The 18,125-nt window shown below is 43.9% G+C and overlaps 1 protein-coding gene across 2 annotated transcripts in view; it reads left to right on the top strand.

Moving 5' to 3' along the window:
* Window positions 1-18,125, top strand: part of VPS13C (vacuolar protein sorting 13 homolog C) — a 2,773,485-nt gene that overhangs the window by 50,089 nt on the left and 2,705,271 nt on the right. For both annotated transcript variants that reach the window (XM_078680824.1, XM_078680823.1), the window contains exon 2: window positions 17,985-18,028. In XM_078680824.1, coding sequence (XP_078536950.1) covers window positions 17,985-18,028 — 44 coding nt within the window. The remainder of the gene's footprint in view (window positions 1-17,984; window positions 18,029-18,125) is intronic.

The raw sequence follows: 18,125 nt of genomic DNA, 5'->3' as shown, positions 1-18,125 counted from the left end.
GTCTAGTTCAAAAGAAACAATTTAGTCACCATAGTGGTTGAAGCTATTGCCTCTTGTATCTATGAGGACAGATTCCGAGTTCCTTCCCACTCCTAGCCTTTGAATACAAGTGTTGCTCTAAGACATGAGTGGGTGTCCAACATTGGTTCCAGAATGCCAACTGTATACCAGATTTTCTTTCTTTTTACATACATTTTTTTCCAAACAGTGAATCTTTCTGAATATCTGGAATGGACCTGAAATCCCGAACCTATGCTGGACAACCTTTAGTAAGATAAGAATACTAAGGACACGGGAAGAATCTCTGCGATCTTTGAGTGATTCTATTTGTGTATGAATACCTGGTCTGCATTCTTGAACTTTTTAGAGAAAAAAAAAGTTATTTCTGTTCTTACATTCTTTCCTTGTGTCAAAACCCGTTTTAAAGAGCCCCTGGGCATGCAGGGGTTACTTGGGCCCACCTGTGGGCATTTTTTGTGTTTTTATTCCTGCTGTCCCTGGGCCCGACCTCTAATGGGTCCTGAGTTACTGGGCCAAGTACTAGCCCTTTCAGCACTTGACTCTTAGTAGTGTGGGTCGAGCAGTCTAAATCTCTTTGAGAGGGAGGGAGGTGTGAGGCATAAACAAGTGCAAGTGCAAGGCTCAAACTATAAACCGTACTCCCAGTTTAATATGGTAGGCAAGGGATTTGGTGTTGGTCACCCACTCTGATAAATTGTGGAAGTAGAATTTCACTATGATGATTCTCTGTTAGGCCCTTTTGAGAGGTGTTGCCAATTGTTTTGGTAAGTGTAATTTTTTTGTATAGTTGCAATTTTATAGACTTATGCCTGATGGTTGCCATTTTATGCGCAGTCCGATAAGCTAGGGTTTCACATAGTTTCAAGCCATTGGTTAAGGCTAGAGGCCCTAGTGGTGCACTGAGAAAAGTTATGCCAGATTCCTTAGAGGTGATCTGTTTATAATTAAAAATTATGACTACACAAAAAGGCTTTACTTCTTGTGAAAGCCAATTGGCTTTTAAGGGTGAATTGCTATTACACTGTGCTAAATTAAGCCTGTATGCAGATATTTTGCTGCATGGAAATTTGCAGATTGCTGTAGAACGAAAGGGTTTTGGTGTTGGGTATCAACCCGAAAAATCCAGTGGGATAATCAATTTGCACTCTGAGCATCATTATTAGGATCTATTATTTGGGATTATATAATATTTTGTCAGCTGTATTTTGCACATATTTGTACTTTTACAGTATGCCTGCTTCTTATTTTGTGGGAAGCATTATGAGCCAACCCAGTCGGTGTGGTTGGTTATAGTGACAAACAAATGTTGAAGGTTGTAAGCCTGACTGTTTATAACGAAAAGTTATGATAAAGACAATGGCCCTGACATATTGACTGTGAAAAGCAGGTGTTAAAATTAATAAGCGTTTAGGGGGAAATCATTATGCCTCTCTATTAAAGCCTACTAATAGTAATTTTGTTACATGGAATTTCAAAGACTACTGTGGTAGGCAAGGGTTTTGGTGCTGGTTACCCCCTCTGGCAAATTATGGGTATAGAAGAATTGTACTGTCAGAATCCTTGTTAGGCCTCCTTAGGAGAGATCACATTTGCTTTGCCAACTGTCATTTTTTATACTATGTCTTTTTAGGGCTGAATGCCTTATTGTTACCTTGTGGGTAAGCTTACGCTCAGTTCAGGAGACTTCAGTTGGTTATTGTGATCAGTCATTGATGACAACCGTAGGCTTGATTGTTCACAAGGAAAAAGTATTTGTGTTGCCTAGGCCTGACTTATTTTTTATGATAAACTAAAATGATATGATAGGCCTGACCTATTAATTGGGTAAGCATATGTCAAAATCAATAGGCATTTAAGGGTGCATTACTATTTCTTTTAATTAAAGCCTAGGTGTTTTGTTATATGAAATGTCAAGATTACCTTGTTAGCGAATGATTTTGATGTTGGTTACTGCCTCTGACAAATCCTGGGCGACAAACATTTGCACTGCAATACTTCTTGCTAGAATCTCTTCTATGCTGCCTGCCAGGATCTCTTTATTACATTTTTTATTAAATAATAGCTATATATGTATATGTGTGTGTGTGTGTGTATGTATGTATGTATATATATATATATATATATATATATATATATATATATATATATATATATATATATATATATATATATATATATATATATACACACACATCCATCCATGTAGATGATATATATCGATATAGACACATAGAGGGCCTCTGGGTCAGCACTGTTCTGCCTTTGATCTGTTGATGTGTGTTTTACACTAAACTTCTATCCAAGACAGCAGAGTGCATTGGGTCATCTTTCAGTCAGCATTAGTCATTGGTTCACTTGTCTGTGAATGCCGGCATTTTCTGTGTACCGCCACCTGAACATTAGCGTGTTTTAGTGTCAAGGCTGGTTGGCCAGTTCTCTAGTTTGGATTGTAATCCTTTTATCATTCCTCTTTCTATTCTCTGCTTCTCCTCTTTTTATTTTATTTTAATGGTTCTTAAGAGAATACTGCAACTCTCCAGGCAGTGCTATGGCTCACTTGCTTGCTACTCATTTCATCTGCAGTGCGCTATATACCGCATCACATTTTCCTATAAATCAGGAGACCATTATTCCAGTATTGTTAATTATTGTTTGTTATAGGGACTAGTCTTGTACACTCACATAACCATTCATGTATTCACTCTAGTTTATCTGTGATACTTTGAATTAAACGGGATTAGGAGAGCTCATTATTGGGGCAGTGCAGGTATGTGAGTTCATACAGATGCTTCAGGGTTACTAGAAGCTCTAGAAGCGATAACGTATTGTTAGTTTAAAGGGGCATGACTTTTAGGGAACAATAGGTTGTGATGTTTGAAATGTGTGGGAAAATTAAAACAATACGTTAAAGATTAAGCTGCACATTCATGTGCTCAGAGAAGGTTGTGCTCAGAGAGGGGAGGCATAGGAATGGTGGAATGAAGAAGAGCGTACGTTGAAAGAAGAAAGGAAAATCGACAATCAGACTGTTTACGTAATGGTCTGTTTTCATGCTGGATTTTAGAAATAGGACTGTGGAAATAAATAATTTTTACATGTTCCCATGCTTCTGCATTAGTATTTTTCTCTGACTAGACAGACAATTATGTGATGTGGTGTAATAGTGTAATTTTGGTTATTTTTTGCAACATGAAATGTGGGCAATTATTCAAGATTACACCGGTGTAATGAATATTTTTCAATTACATTGATAATACTGTCACATCATTTATATAGGGGATCTCTGAACCCAGATTAGAAATGAACAAATTGTATACCCACACCACAACAGGTGGGCTCTGGTTGCCATACTTTTGTATATACTACGAAACAAATCACTTTTCCCAGCTGATATACCACAGCCCCTAAATTAACGACCCACCTTAATGGACTGCTGTAGAATGGAACACATTAACTGATAATCCAATTATAAAATGCATGTTCCAGACCTGGAGAGTAGCACACAGATTACTTTGTGTAGATCCATGGCTTTTGTTATCCTAGCCAATGTGGAACATCAATAGTGTTAAAATAGGTGGATCACTCACTAAACTTAATGCGTGGAAACTAGCTGGTATAGGCAATATAGAGCTCTCCAATCCATACAATGACATTGTCGTTCACAGATTTAGTATAGGAAGGGGCTTCGATACACTGCAAGAATTGAAATACAATCAACTTTCTCGCTGTCTACATAGCCGACTTGGCAAACATTTAATTCATGTTCCAAAATTACCCTTTCTAATTTACATTGAGAAGATGGAGGCATAAAGGGTGCAGTAACACCTCCGTTGTGGTCACTTCAAACCAGTTCTGGGGGATAGCTCCCTCTCCACTGGGATTGGTGCCTGCTTAACTGGGGGAACAAAAAATGGCTCAGTGCAGAAGTAATCTGGCATCTGCCTGTGACCAGAGAAGGCCCTTTGAAATTAAACAAGTTCCTGGTCACTGACCAAATTGTCCCCTTGTCAGAGGAACATAACCATCTCCCCATACCCCTATCTTTGTCTCTGCTCTTGGAGCAGCTTTCACACCTAACTCGGGGCTTGAATACTCATAGGGATGCAACTGGATGCTAATGCCAAATTAGCCTCAAGATGCTTTAGGCATGGAAAAGGCAACTGTTCAAACTATATAAAAAAATAACATAGTTTGAAAGTGAAAGGGCGAGATTTTGATCGATACCTTATATCTATTGATCCAAACCTCGATCTGGTCGACTGAACCTTTATTGCCTGTCTTGGAAGGAAACAGTACACCTATCTGCAAGCTAGTTCACCCAATAAAGGACTCTACTCTTAAAGATCACGGACAACTTCTAGGTTTCAAAAGTTTATTGTAAAGATATAATGAGCTGCAAATACAAGCATCTCAGAATGAGATTCACGAGATACACAGGTCCAATTACATACATGTGCTCTCGAAAAGCCCTCAGACGAGCAACAGAAATCACTAACACAAGTTCTAAAAATAGCAAAGCTATCAGCATAGACGCATATCTCTCCTTCATTTAGGTTGGAGGAAAACAAACACAGGTTAGGCGTCCCTACCCTGTTCTAGATGGTATCCCTACTTAACCAAATCCCAACCTAACAAAGGTGTCAGCAATGAATGACCCCCAAGGGAAGTCACCCACTCTAAGTCTCTTGGTGAAAACCTAAAGTTCTCCAGTCATGACCCCTCACTGCCTACCCATCCTCTCTCTAAAGGGTCCTCAGGTCTCTGCTCTAACTCTACCCAGGGGTGCTGTCCCTAATACAAAACAGTCAACAACATTTGAGACGCCCCTTGCGAAACGCCTCTCACGTGGTGCAACTTCAGGCTTTTTCCATGATGCTTTGTATTGGGCCTCAGACGTTAGAGTTGACCTTGCTTCTCAGTCTCTTCTCCGGCCCGCTGATACCCCTTAAACATTCCAGAACCCTCCTCCATGTCTGGGCCGTCTACTGAACAGGCCTCTATTCATTCACTTATAATTGGATCCCCCCTTTCCTGTTGCAGACAGATATCTGCCGCCAAGAACCCAACTCTCATAGACTTCTAAAAAGGCTTGCAACATTTCTCAGCCCAGACATGTACGTGTAAATCAATGCTAAAACATTTCAGGCCTACAATATTTCACATTATGATTATAGCATTCAATTTCTTCATTTAATTAAAGCATGTTAAAACTCTTATTCTATTATTTAGAAAACATTACTCTAAATCATGGCCCATTAATGCAATGACCAAAAACGTTAAACAATCTGTGTCGTGAAAAGAAACACCTTCCCTTTTAGCTCCAGCTCTGGCCCTGAGGCCTACCACGTTCTGCGTTTTACCACAGACCATCTTATATGTTAACAGCTACACGACATAGATTCAAAATAATCACGTCTAATAAAATCATATAATGTCACACATTTCTGTATTAATTCCACTTCTACTTAAATCTCTATATTAGCTATACATTTAGAATATAATTTCAAATACTATTAGCACTCATGGCATTTCTCTTCATGAATTATGCTCTCTATAGGTAAGTGTGATGTACTCATATATTTATATCAGTTTGCGCTCTCTCAGTTCCCCCCTTTGATGACCTCTCGGGGTCATCACTAACATTTAAACTGCAGTTATTGCTGGCATTCTCTGCGCTTCCAGAGCTCTCAGGCTCCTGTACTGATTATCTTGTATGGCAGCCAATCTCTGCAACTGTTCTCTTTGGGCCCTTTCTGACCTTCTTGCTCTGTACCATTTGAATACCCTCACCAATCCCCACAATACTATCCCACAGATCAATATTATGATGATAGGCTTTAGGATATACCAAATAAAGCTTTTGCCTAAGGTGGAAAACCACCCTCCAACTGTACTCATTCCATGGCCCACCTTTTCCCAGACATTTTCTCTACTCAAGTCTTCGATCTCTTTGTGTATATTAGTTATGTTCTTAATAACTTTCTCAAGGGGTTTTGAAAGGTCTGGAATGTAAGTGCAACATTCCTGAACCTTCAAAGCCTTACAGACTCCGCCCTCTTTTGCTAATAAGACATCTAATGCAAGCCGATTTTGAAGAACCATAGCCCTTATCGATTGCATCTCTCCTTCTACCAGCATTAAGGACTGAGCAGTGCTGGCAGACAACCTGTCGACAACTGTTGCCAGTCGTCTAATTTTAACATCATTAAGGATTATTCCCAAAAGAGGGAACATAGCTCCAAAGACATCTCCAACTATTTCTGCATCGCCTAAATCCCTCCTTCCCCTCGATGATGTCTGGCCCTCAATGATCAATAAGTCTTGTGCATGATATATTTTGGGGAAGACAATTGCCAAGTAACATGATCCATACCAGTTGTCAGGTAGTCTCACGTAAGCATTTCTTCCACATACAAAATACACATTTGGAATCACTTGCATTCCCTTCAGGAAATCCTTAGTGTAGTACTCTAAATTAAAAGCATGTTCACAGTCAACTTCACCCACGTATACATTTTCATAATACGTTTTGGCTCGGTGAAGACATAACTTTCCTTTCTGCGCTTTATCTAAAGCTATTGGACCACTACTACCCTTTCTCTTGTGTGACTTCTCTTCCTCGGTCCAATCTAATTTCCCTTGTCCTGATTTTTTCAAAATCTTTTGTCTCCTGTAACGATCATCCACCTGCCCTATGAACTTTTTCTCGACTTCTAACACCTTGCATGTCAGATTATTTCTACGGGCATGTGAAGTATCTAAGGTAATCCAAGGAATGAAGAACTTGGCCAATCTGTCTTCACTCTTCCAGTAATCCCATTTATTCATCTGCTTATAATTCGGGACTTCTGGCAACACAGAATCATAATTGGAGAAATAGTATTCAAAACTATCTCTCTCATAAAATATACTAAGCAATAAGCTACATGTAATGCCATATGTCAGAGGGAGGTGATGATATCGAATTCCTTCATCTACAGACGCAGGCAACTGCATGCAGACGTAGCAATCCTTAACCTCCATGGCATCCACGTATTCATACAAAAGTTTAGCATAAGCATTTGACCTAAAGTCTCCTTGGGACTCGTCTACATGTAACCTGCGGGCTTCTGCAGCCAATAACGCTTTCTCTTGAGTGTTTTCCCTTTTCTCACCTGCAACAGTGGGTGTAAGTGTTACTCCAGAATTCGCATCAGTTACCTTTACCTCTTCCTCATGTCCCTTTACATAAGAAATTGTTACCACTAAAGCTATTAATATTATCACTCCTACTATTAGTGTACCTATTATACATTTAGCTCTGCGGTTCGGGGTGCCGGCCTCCATTTCGTCAGACAATCTAGCTTTTCCCTTTCTCTTTGCAAAAAAAGTTCTTTTCCTCTCGTTCCTTTACAGTCTCTTTCAATCCTTTTGTGTCTTTAGAATCCACACAGCTGGAGGCTGACAGCCTTTTTCGCAAAAAGTCCTTTCACAGTTCAAAAAGACAACCCTAGCCCTTCTCCATCCACTCAAGGGGTTCCCTAAAATTCTCTGCTTCCTGGGCGCTAGGTAATCTTCTTTCCTTCTGCTTGCTTTATTTACAAAGTCCTTTAACAATCGACTATTAGATTTGTGGTTGCAGCTTCAATAGCATAGTTCAATATTTCCATGCGAAGAGTATGCTCTTCATGTGCTGTTATCGTGGTACCAAAGTCGGGGAATTTCAATTCTGTAAGAAACATGTGTTTTAACTTGCTGAGGCGGGGAGGTCTGGGGAGCACGAATGTTAGTGACCCTTCTTGTTCGACACCGGGTACCAACAATTGTATTTCCACGGTGATAATGGGCTCAGAACTGGACACCACCACCGCTCGGATCCTCCCTGTCTCCGGTTTCACAGACATTTGTCGCCAGATATGTCCACTCAGGTGTGGAGTATCTTCTGTTAGGCACACGCACTCTTCTTGACCTTCTTCGGTCTGGTGCTTCAGCGCCCTGAGCACCTTCTTCTGGGTCTGAGTCTTCTGATATCGGAGGAAGGGTTGCTTCTGGAGTTGACCTCAGGCTAGAACTTCTTCTTTGCGGCCAATTTGCTTCTCCACGTGCCCTTCTACTCCTTCTCCTTCTGGTCTGTTCTCGCTCTCTTTCAGACCTGTCAGGGTCAGACTCGTACTCCCAGCTGTCTTCTCCTTCTGTAGCGTCTTCTGTTTCGCTGTTGTACTGACCGTCCTCAGCTTGGTCAGACTCGTTCCCTGCTTCCACTGGCACCTCTACAGCTTGGCTAGCCCCCTCTATGGCTTCTTGGTCCTCAGCTGGACGTCCATCCGAGAGAGGAGCTGTTTCCAGAGGTGCTGGAACCCTTTTCGTATGCGACGCGTGTATCCAGTTGGGCAGGCCTCCCACCTTTACAGCTGTACTTGTGATCAGGATGACCTGGTAGGGCCCACGCCAACGAATATCCAAGCAGCTTCTTCTCACATGTTTCTTCACCAGGACCCAGTCCCCAGGATACAGGTCATGGCAAGGGCCCTGGCACGCTGGAACCTCTGCAGCCTGCACCTGAAGGGACACAGAACGCATGGCGTCAGACAGTCCCTTACAATAGTCCAGGATCATATCATCTGTGATATTTAACAGTGCAGTAGCTGGAATAGATGGCAGTCTCATTGCTCTCCCCATTAACACCTCATGTGGTGACAACCCTGTTCTTCTGTCTGGGGTACTACGAAGGCTCATGAGTACCAATGGCAGGGCATCAGGCCAACTCAGGGTCGTTGAGGAGCAAACTTTCGCTATTCTGGACTTGATCGTGCCATTAATTTGTTCCACAATTCCTGAGGCTTCTGGTCGGTAACTGCAATGGAGCTTTTGGTCTATATTCAGTGCAACACAAATCATCTTCACAAGCTCGCTGTTAAAATGTGTTCCCCTATCTGATTCCAAAAAGGCCGGCACCCCGAAACGAGGGATAAGTTCTCTAAGCAGTAACTTAGCCACTGTGAGGGTGTCGCACCTACGTGTAGGGTATGCCTCAACCCATCTGGAGAACACACAAACAACCACCAGGACATAGCGGAGGCGGTTGCATCTTGGCATTTCAATGAAATCTATCTGCATTCTGTTGAATGGACCTCCAGACCTTCCTATGTGACTTAGTGCAACTGGTGTTCTTTTCCCTACATTCAGCTGCTGGCAGGTCACACAACGCTGGCACACTGCTTCTGCTGCTATTCTAAACTTAGGATTGTACCAAGTCTGTCTAAACACTCTCAGCATAGCATCTCTCCCTAAGTGTACTGGACCATGTATGAGTCTAGCCATTGGACTCACCATCTCATTGGGCAACACTGCTCTGCCGTCTGCTGAGACCCAAAAATGAGTCTCACCCATTACACATCCTGCCTTTTCCCATGTTTCTTTCTCAGAATCAGGAGCATTTTCTTGCATGGTTGACAATTCATCCCAAGTATCAACAGTTTCCAGTATCATGGCTAATTCAGTTCTTACATTAATTCCACCCACATCCACCTCTGTGAAAGAGTAACCTTGTTCTGCGCAATACCGCGCAACTTCATCAGCATATCTATTGCCTTTCGAAACAAAGTCCTCATTTTTGGTATGTGCGATGCACTTTACAACTGCGATACTTGCTGGACATTGCAATGCTTCTAACAACAAGCGCACAAACTCTCCATTGCGAATGGGAGAGCCTGAAGAAGTCATGAACCCTCTTTGAGACCATAACTGCCCGTAATCATGAACTACCCCAAACCCGTATTGGCTGTCGGTGTAGATGGTGACTCGAATTTGATTGCCTGCTAAGCAAGCACGTGTTAGGGCAATAATCTCGGCTACCTGAGCGGAGTGTACTCCTTCCAGGCACCCAGCTTCCACAACTCCTTCAATTGTACAAACAGCATAAGCTGCTCTCAACTGCCCAACTTCGTCTCTTACACATGAGCCATCGACAAAGAAAACTTCGTCTGGGTCGGTCAGTGGCTCATCTACGATGTCGGGTCTGGGTTTGGTGCATAGTTCAGTCACATCGAGACAGTCATGGTCTGTATATTCATCATCATCATCAATATCATTTGGAAGTGGCATTAAGGTAGCAGGGTTCAAAACAGAGCATCTCTTGAGGGTCACGTTCTCTGCAGCAAGAATAACTTGCTCATAGCGCGTGAGCCTGCTATTGGTCAGATGCTGTGTTTTGGTCCTGGTCATCAACAGTTCAACAGAATGTGGCACGCACACCTCTAACGGGTGCCCCATAACAATATTTTCACATCTCTCAATGCTGACACCCGTTGCAGCAACGGATTTGAGACATCCGGGCAACGCTGCGGCTACTGGGTCTAAAGTAGCTGAGAAATAAGCAACTGGTCTACGGGCATTCCCATGGATTTGGACCAACACAGACAACGCACAACCTTCTCTCTCACAACAGTAAAGAAAGAATTGTTTATTGTAATCAGGCATTCCCAATGCCGGAGCACGACACAGGTCCTCTCTCAGCTGTAAGAATGCCATCAAACAGTCTTTGTCCCATGGTACCGGATCACTCACCTCTTTGTGCGTCAGTTTTTGCAAGGGCTTTGCTTTCAGTGAAAAGTTCACGATCCACTGTCGGCAATAACCCACCATCCCTAGGAACATCCTGACCTCTCTCTGTGTCTGAGGCGCGTTCATTTTCATGATCGCCTCTATCCTGTCTGGTGACACCTTTCGTTTGCCTTTCTCAATTCTGTGTCCCAAGTACTGTACTTCTGTCAGGCAGTACTGCAATTTTCCCGGGGACACCTTGTGCCCATTGGCAGCTAGGTGATTTAACAAAGCAATGGAATCTTCCCTGCAAGCTTCTTCTGTTTCTGACGCCACAAGGAGGTCGTCTATGTACTGGACCAGAACTGACTTCTGGGGCAGCACTAGACTTTCAAGATTTTTCTTCAGAAGCTGGTTAAAGATCGATGGACTCTCTGTATACCCCTGAGGGATACGACACCATGTTAGGACGCGATTTTCCAGCTTAAATGCGAAAAGAAAATGGCTATCTTCGTCCAAAGGGATCGAAAAGAAAGCCTGACAAAGATCGATCACAGTGAACCACTCAGCTTGGAATGGAATCTGAAACAGTATCACTGATGGATTCGGTACCACTGGACAACATGAAACGACTATGTTATTAATCTTTCGCAGGTCCTGTACTATCCGAAATTTCCCATTGGGTTTCTGCAGACCCATAATCGGGGAGTTGCATGGACTACCCACAATTTCTTTCAGTATTCCCTGTTTAATCATGGACTCGATCACGGGTTTTATGCCTGCAATCGTTTCTGGAGTCAATTTATACTGGGGTGTTCTTGGGAACTCAGCATGCGGTTTCACTACAATTTTCACTGGGTCCACCCCTTTGACCAATCCAATCTCTTCCCCAGTGAAATCCCATACCTCTGATGCCACTGTCTCTCTCAAATCCCAGGGAAGCTCGTCTACTGTCAAAGTAGGGTACAGCTCCACACATATTCTTGAGTTTGCAACTTTGAAATCTGCATCATCATCATTAGTCAATACCTCCACTCCCTGGGGTGTACAATATATAGTACAATTCAATTTGCACAACAGGTCTCTTCCTAGCAGACACACAGGGCTTGAATCGCAAACCACAAATTGGTGCTCATCGCTGTACTTCCCTATTTTCACCTGTACCGGTTCTGTCAATTGGCTGGTTATTCTCCTGTTTGCGACCCCTACCACCTGTATGGTCTCTCCAGACATGGGCAGGTCTGGAACTGCAGCTGATCTGATCGTGGATCTAGTGGCTCCTGTGTCCACCAGAAATGTCGTAGGGCACCCTGCTACTTCTGCTTCCACATAGGGTCCCCTCTGATCTACCTCTAAGGCTGCCCCAAGGGTGCAGTCTTCTCTTTCCACTCTCTGTCCGGTTAATGGGTCCACATAATAGCATTCTTCACCTTCCACAAACAGGGGCATTTGTCTATAGGTCTTACCCATACTCCCTACTCGAGGAGGTTGCGGGAACTGGGCTCGGGGAGGAGCCCCCCCCCCTTTGAGCACCTTTCCTTGGTATGGCGTCGCCCCTCTCATAGGTGCGCTCTGGACCTCTTCCTCCTCTATCTCTTGCTCTCCGATCTCCACATTGTAAGGGCACTCGCGTTTCCAATGCCCCAACTCGTTGCACTGGTGACACCTAGTCGTTTTCTTCAAGGTAGCTATGTCTACTCTGGGTCTAAAGGTAGTACTCTCCTCATTACCCTTGTTCTGACTGTACTGCTTCTTACCTCCTGTACCTGTCCCTTGCTGCTGTTGTTGCGGTCCCCCCTTTCCTGCTGTCTGCAATTGTACCACCATCAGCTTTTCTTTTAGTTTCTTAGCCTTGGAGTCTACCTCATCACAGCAGTACCTAGCATATCTCAGTATTTCATCTAGGGGTCTACTTTGCCAACAAATCGAGTGTTGCTGAATCATTAAACTAATATCCGGTCTCAGTCCCAGGACGAACTTGGACACGAATTGCCCTATGTCCTTTGGATCCATTACATCCAAGCCGCTATACTGTTTAAACGCCTTCAGCAATCTCTCGTAATATTCATGGACTGTCTCTTTGGGTTCCTGTCTCGTTCTGTCTATTCTGACCCAATCTATGTCTTGCATTGGCACTTTTTCTTTCAGCCAAGTCATCACTCTCTCGAATTTTGCCATCACGATCTCGGACGGCCCATTAGTCCTAGCATCTCTCTCTGGCTCCGTTGTGGGCCACTCAGCGCTAACCTTGCATGCTGTCCACAGATCTCCTGGTACTACAATGTCAAACAGCGTGTTCAGATCTATCCATAGGACTTTTGAGATCTTTACAAACCTCTCGACTTGCTTGTACCACTCCACGGGGCTCTCTCGTAACTTGGGGAAAGATGTGGTAAAAGCAGCTAAATCTCCCCTACTCCAAGGGACATGTACATAGCTCCCATTGGCAACTTCACGCAAAGGGTAAGCTTCTATTCCCTGCTGTCCTGGTGTTATACCAATCATGCTTCTTCTGCCGGTCCCTTTCTTGGACCACCTCTCTTCCCATTTATCTAGTGCCCTCCATGTCCTTATTCCAGTAATCAGTTCCCTTATGTGTGTTTTCAGCCCAATCGTTCTCCTCTCATCTAGATCTCGATCTGAGTAATGTAGCCTGTGGTTACCCTGTAATGCTTTGGTTCTTGACAAGTCCACCATATATTTGCCTGCTAGTTCGACTAACTTCTCATGGACTGCTCTCGCCTTTCGTGTGATGTCCTTTGCCATATACAGTATTTCATCCTGTTCATACATTTCCATTCTTTCCAAAGGCAGGGTACCATCTACCATGTCATCCAGATCTGACCTTAAGCTGGAGACATCTAGTCTCTTGGCTTTTATCTCAGCTCGCAATATGTCTTTTGAAGGGGGCTCACTGGTCTCCCTCCCATCCCAACTTCGAGCTCTGCGTTTGGGCTCAGGAGAATTAATGGGTGGCCTCCCTTGCTCCCATCTCTCCAGGTCCCATGCTCGGCCATCCAATCTTGGAAGGTGATGGAACACGGGCCTTTTATCCCTACTCTCTCTCTGCCTACTCTCGTCTTCTTCTCTCCTCTCACCGCACATCTCTCTGTTATTTTCCCTCTGGTCGCTACACTCCCTTTGCCTCGTATCGCTCAGTATCCGATACGATCCTTCCTGGTTCCCCATATTCCCTGGGCTGCGCTCATTTCTGTCATCACAGGGACTATGGTGCGACCTCTCACAACTCCCATTCAGTTCTCTGGTGCCGGGCACACAGTGTGGACATTTAAAGCTGTTCCTGTACTCTTGCGCTCTCTTCTCCCCTTCACTGAGTAATGGGCACGCCACCCCTCCACTCCCGGGGCCCCCGTTCTCCAGGTCTGTTCTACCTCCACTCCGGGCCCAATGGGTGACTCCCCTACTCCCTCTACAGTCCCACTCCGGGCTACTCTCCCCAGCCCCGCAGTGAGTTCGTGCTCTGCTGTCCTGACTTTCCCTTTCTGCTTCTGCAGCATTGATGCACTTTTGAGCCTTCACTGCCTCATCCCACTGCTTCATGTACTCATTTAGTTCTTGAAAGGACTTTCGTCCAGATCCCCTCAGATCCATTGGCCATCTGGGGCCCCCAGGATCTCCCCCTGGGTCCCCTGCTGTGTGCATCGGGGTGCTCCACTCTCTGGGTATCGGCATCTGACTTGGGGAATTAGTGGTATCGTTCCTCCTTGCCTGCTCTGCTCTTTCTCTGTCTTTCCGCTTCCGTTCTTCCCCTTTTGCTCTCTCTTGGTCATATATCGATATTATAGGACCTATGGTAACAGGTACCTGTAGTGCATCTGGTAATGGGTAGGATGTGGCGCTTTCCGTTTCCGGCGCTCTTTGTACCACAAACCTACCGACTACCTGTTGCACCTGACTAGGCTGGAGCAACTCTTTCTTTGGCTCAGGATCCCACTCTGAACTGGGAAGCGGTCTATGCTCTCCTGCATTGCCCCCCTTTTCTCCTTCAGTATTCTCGACCTCTCCCCCTGCTCTATTATACGGGGGTGGCCTGTCTGTCAGTAATCTGTTTATCAGGCTGTCCTCTGTTTCGCTCTCATCATCTTCTTCTAGGGGGCTTTTATTTACTGGCGCCTCTAACACTGGGTACAGTTTATTTATTTCCAAATTATGCACTCTCCATCTTTTAGCATCCGCATCCCACCTGGCATCCTGTACTGCCCTTACCGAGCGTTTCACCCTTTCTTGTCGTCTGTTCATATTCCTTTCATGCGCTGCCCTAAGCCATGCTTCAAGGGCTTCAAACTGGGTTGGTCTAGGCAAGGGTCTCTTTGAGGTCATGACTGATTTCAATCGATGTAACACCTCTAATCTGAACGTCCCGTACTTCGGGAACGTCAGTTCCTCGTTTCCTTCAGTAATCTTACTCCACTCTGATATCCAAAGGATCGTATGCAACCCAACATTTACTGCCATATAACGAGCTGGCGTACCCTCCGGCGGGGCTTCTTCCCCTTCATACGATCCTCGCCTCTCTTTCTTAAACAGCGCTTTCAACCATTTAAAACACTTCATAATTATGCGCACAAAATCCAGCCTCGCTACTCTGTTTACTTCCTGGTGACACTCCACCAATCCTGTCGCGGCTTTGCTAGCTTGGCCTATCACAGCGCGGTCTTTCTCCTGTTGGCCAATCACGTCGCGACCCTGTATGACGTGTTCGCTAGCTGGCCTATCACAGCGCGGTCTTTCTCCTGTCAGCCAATCACTGCGCGACACCACCTGACGTCTCTTTTCTCCGCTTCGCAGCAGCACCCCTCCTTTCTCAACTCGTCTCCCGGTTATGCATGCGTCCCATTCATACTCTGAAAAATGACTACTTCCGACCAAGCGGTCACTTCTCTCGACTGTACGTCCACAGTCTATCTGTAATTGTCAACACAACTGACGAGATGTCTATCGTCTCTCTGATAGGTTACTTACACACACAGTAACTTCCGACCAGCGTCCGTTACTCACGCACTCACTCTTACGTTCCCCCTATCTCGGTCTCTCGGGTGATCAATGGTACCTCATGACCCCCTTCACACTAGTTGACAATTACTCTGGGTGTCCGATACACCCGAACCACTTAAGCTCTCTTTGAACTTAAGATTTCCACCGGTTGCGCGCGCTCACAACCTGTTCCACAGTCACTCTACAAACATTCAACTCCGCCAGACATTACAACATAGATACAATACAAAAACACCGCAATCTAACACGCATAACCCTTTATACTCACTCTCGACCGATACTGCTGCTTTTTCTGTCTCACGTCATCCGGATCTTCATCTGCGGGCTGTTCTTCCGATCATCGATTTCTAGGGGCCTTGGGGTAAGCTAACCTGGCCTAGGTCACCGTCCTCAAGAAGGCAACCATCCTCTATAGCTACCAACTGAAAGGGCGAGATTTTGATCGATACCTTATATCTATTGATCCAAACCTCGATCTGGTCGACTGAACCTTTATTGCCTGTCTTGGAAGGAAACAGTACACCTATCTGCAAGCTAGTTCACCCAATAAAGGACTCTACTCTTAAAGATCACGGACAACTTCTAGGTTTCAAAAGTTTATTGTAAAGATATAATGAGCTGCAAATACAAGCATCTCAGAATGAGATTCACGAGATACACAGGTCCAATTACATACATGTGCTCTCGAAAAGCCCTCAGACGAGCAACAGAAATCACTAACACAAGTTCTAAAAATAGCAAAGCTATCAGCATAGACGCATATCTCTCCTTCATTTAGGTTGGAGGAAAACAAACACAGGTTAGGCGTCCCTACCCTGTTCTAGATGGTATCCCTACTTAACCAAATCCCAACCTAACAAAGGTGTCAGCAATGAATGACCCCCAAGGGAAGTCACCCACTCTAAGTCTCTTGGTGAAAACCTAAAGTTCTCCAGTCATGACCCCTCACTGCCTACCCATCCTCTCTCTAAAGGGTCCTCAGGTCTCTGCTCTAACTCTACCCAGGGGTGCTGTCCCTAATACAAAACAGTCAACAACATTTGAGACGCCCCTTGCGAAACGCCTCTCACGTGGTGCAACTTCAGGCTTTTTCCATGATGCTTTGTATTGGGCCTCAGACGTTAGAGTTGACCTTGCTTCTCAGTCTCTTCTCCGGCCCGCTGATACCCCTTAAACATTCCAGAACCCTCCTCCATGTCTGGGCCGTCTACTGAACAGGCCTCTATTCATTCACTTATAATTGGATCCCCCCTTTCCTGTTGCAGACAGATATCTGCCGCCAAGAACCCAACTCTCATAGACTTCTAAAAAGGCTTGCAACATTTCTCAGCCCAGACATGTACGTGTAAATCAATGCTAAAACATTTCAGGCCTACAATATTTCACATTATGATTATAGCATTCAATTTCTTCATTTAATTAAAGCATGTTAAAACTCTTATTCTATTATTTAGAAAACATTACTCTAAATCATGGCCCATTAATGCAATGACCAAAAACGTTAAACAATCTGTGTCGTGAAAAGAAACACCTTCCCTTTTAGCTCCAGCTCTGGCCCTGAGGCCTACCACGTTCTGCGTTTTACCACAGACCATCTTATATGTTAACAGCTACACGACATAGATTCAAAATAATCACGTCTAATAAAATCATATAATGTCACACATTTCTGTATTAATTCCACTTCTACTTAAATCTCTATATTAGCTATACATTTAGAATATAATTTCAAATACTATTAGCACTCATGGCATTTCTCTTCATGAATTATGCTCTCTATAGGTAAGTGTGATGTACTCATATATTTATATCAGTTTGCGCTCTCTCAAAAGTGAAGTGTATAATGTTTCCTTTTTTCTTGTATTCCTATAATTTTTCTTGTTTATGTTGTTGGAGTTATTGGTTTAATTTCATTTGTGTCGGAGGGTTAATGCAAGAATAAGTCGGGGGATGGATTAATGGACGAATGAGTACAAAGATGAGTGACCGGGTGCATGTATGATGATTTATTGAGCGGCTAAAGCCAACAGTGGCACAAAATGCATTTTCATTCATAAACCAGACCTACTAGCATTGCCCTTGTTTGTTTAATTTCCAAAGCTTGCTTCCTTTTCAAATTTCCTCGGATTTGTTTGCCTGCTTTGTTGTTTTAAATGTAGGCTTCTTTCAGACACATGTGCACACATTGCCCTGAAAGGCTACAGCTTTCCAAATAATTATAAAGTGTTGTTAGTGACTACTTAAGTCTGGAATCCAGTGCAAATTCCTTGTCATTTGTAGGCCAATATTTACAGCATTTGTAACAAGTTGTGCACCGCTTATTTAAACGGGACCTACATGTATCCAGATTCTTTACTTTTGCTACAATTACCAATTTGCCTACTGTCATATTTCAAAATATACCTATACATTTCTTTGTTTTTCAGGTAATGTGGCTTTAGATAACTTGCAGATCAGAGAAAATGCCTTGGTGAGTATGTCGGAATCAATGAAAAATATTTAATCTGGCATCTTAACTTGTATTCTTGCACCTTACAATAGATTGGGTGTGCGTCTTTGTATTTAAT

The sequence above is a fragment of the Lissotriton helveticus genome, chromosome 3_1, assembly GCF_964261635.1.
Source record: "Lissotriton helveticus chromosome 3_1, aLisHel1.1, whole genome shotgun sequence".
Classification (NCBI taxonomy): domain Eukaryota; kingdom Metazoa; phylum Chordata; class Amphibia; order Caudata; family Salamandridae; genus Lissotriton; species Lissotriton helveticus.
This window is presented reverse-complemented; position numbering and strand designations above follow the sequence as displayed.